Here is a 2,645-nt window from a genome sequence, read left to right on the forward strand (position 1 = left end):
GGTCTATATAATTTTTTAGTATTGGAAATCTTTCCAATACAGGTCTGAGGGATTGAAATGAGGAAGACTGTGAAACTTTTGGATCCATTATTTCAATTAAATTGAAAATAGGATCATCAAACTTGAATTTATCTTTAATATTTGATATCAGTTTGATGTAAAAACACAAAACAGTTTTGTAAAAAGATTCAGTCTTTCTTCCCAATGGATTTATTTATTTCCTTCAAAGATGCAGTAACAGCAACACCTTAATATATTTTATCAAGGGGTACGAAAAAATCCGGATTCTCATGATTCAACTTAAAAATATCGTTCCTATATTAAATATTTCAGTTTCAGGCTTGAGTTTATACAAAAGTTGTTTTTCAGACTGAACAACTATGTTGAACTCAGTCATCAAGCCTAAAACTTGAGCCCTTAATTCTAGGTACACTTTTGTGTAAGGATTTCTCATTGTTTCCAAAATGGTGATGTAAGATGGATCCTCATAAACATTCTCCCTGAAATAGCCTAACAGAGCCTCATACTGTTCAAGTACACGAACCACGAATTTTCATCACTGATTAGAATATTATTATCCATATATGACGTTTTCCTTCATAGAAGCTTTGAAACTCTCTTCGGGATTTCCTCACTTCCTAGAATATAGCAACTACTCCCCTAACGTCTGCATCCGCCATCTTCTGCACCCCCCCTACCCTCCACAATTTGAGGTCTCTCTACTATTAATTTACAACTTGCCCCGAGTAACCGGAACGTACAAAAATAACCTAACAAATAACAACACAGAAGGCAGAAAATGGAGAGACACCAGAAGAACAAGCAAAGTTGCGTAAGATGGAACAAGGATTTCATCGTTAACGATGAAGCTTTCGGAAATGTCCAAATTACCATAAAATAATCATGAGTGCTCGCGTGGGGAGACTGGACCTACATTCAGGTCTTCAATATTATCATCAGGAAATGCCTGCACCCTATGCGCCTCGAACCCTCACAGAGGAACCACCACGATGCCACTGCCATCGAGGATATACCGAATCATCTCATCCGAATCCGGCCCAGCTTCTTCACATCGATCAGACAGCACGAGCAGAAGACAATGATGAACGTCGATCTGTGCTTCAAAGTCATGCGAAAAGACAACTGCTACGATTTACTTCTCGCCTGCAGCGAGAGGTGCAGCAGGAATGTAGTGCTCACGCATTACAACAACAAGACCCATAGGATAGACGACGTCGATGATGAGAACACTCCACTCATCCAGTTCACGAAGAAAGATGGAACGAGGATTTCCTACAAGCAATATTATTTCGAGTGGTACAAAATTCAGACCCCAAGCGAGGGTGAGTGAGATGGGACAAGGGTATCCTGCAAGCAGTATTATTTCGCGAGGTACAAAATTCATAGCAACAGATTCCCCAAAAGGAAGCCAAAGACCGAAATAGCATAAATGGGACCCCCTGATATTGAGGAATCCCCCCTGGAGAGGTAGTGAAAGAACAGGAGAAAAAAGAAATGGCAGAGATGCTAAGCCATAGACCCCAAATAAAAACGGACTCTATGGCTTACGACCTGGACCGTGGGGGCGTCACACCCCAGTGGTATCTAAACCACTCCGTGCGGGAATACGCAAAACATTAAAACTTTCATTTTAATCATAAAACAACCGGTTGGGAGGGCGTCTGATCCTAGTGGATCTCCGTAAAACCGACGCTGGTTCCTCATGTTCAACTTCTTCATCCGTCCTCCCTATTTCCTCCTCCTCAAAAATCATTTCTTCCTCGTCCGAATCCGGCCCCACCACCCTATTCCAACATGGAAGCATTAGGGGGCGAGCCTTTTCTGTTTCCTCTATTTCCTCTACGAGTTCCATCTCGTCGGAGTCGCTACAAATTTCTCCCTGTCTCCTTAAATTTTTTTCTCTTATCCCCTCCGATATCCTATTATAATAATAATAATAATAATAAAGGGCCTTTATTTTGTACTCTACGAATACAATCATGAGGCGAAGTTTAGCCTATAGCTATTCTACTTAACCTCTTACAATAATTTTATCGAAAACAAATACGACAAAAATAACTTCTGATATAATACAACAAAGCAAGATGAAAAAAAAAACATTTTCTACTAAAACTACAACTATACTAGGTATACTACAAAAACAATAAACCTAACTATTCTGAGAAAGTAGCAAGTATCTTCTCAAATGTTTCCTAACACCATTCACAGAGTAACTATCGAATAGGTACTTAAAGCTATTATATACACTGACAGCACAAAACGTGAAGGATCGCTGAAACATGGCTGATCTAAATCGGGGCAACATAAGCCTATTCCTATGTCTTACAGAGACATCATGAACATCTCCTCGAAAGATGAGCTTATCACGCAAATATGGAGGGTTTGACGAAGTCAAAATTTTTTTTATTGAAACAGCAAGCTGCAATCTGTACAAGCCATCGAGTTTTAACCACTGGAGTTCCTTTATTTTATTAGAGATCCTGGAGAACTTGCGCAAACCGAATATGAATCTACAACATGCATTCTGAACTTTCTGAAGTCGGTACTTAGTTGTGGAGTCCAAGCAAGGATAGAACAATATCAAGCCATAATTCAATATAGACAGCACAAGGGACTCACAAAGG

The 2,645-nt window shown here is 39.7% G+C and overlaps 1 protein-coding gene across 1 annotated transcript; it reads left to right on the forward strand.

The window, feature by feature from the left end:
* Positions 1-650: 650 nt before the first annotated feature.
* On the forward strand, positions 651-1,465 carry LOC123306722 (piwi-like protein 1). Its single transcript, XM_044888844.1, has one exon. It carries the CDS (start codon positions 977-979, stop codon positions 1,349-1,351), a length of 375 nt encoding a protein of 124 aa, XP_044744779.1. The 5' UTR covers positions 651-976; the 3' UTR covers positions 1,352-1,465.
* Positions 1,466-2,645: the final 1,180 nt, after the last annotated feature.

Source organism: Coccinella septempunctata, chromosome 2 (genome assembly GCF_907165205.1).
Source record: "Coccinella septempunctata chromosome 2, icCocSept1.1, whole genome shotgun sequence".
NCBI lineage: Eukaryota > Metazoa > Arthropoda > Insecta > Coleoptera > Coccinellidae > Coccinella > Coccinella septempunctata.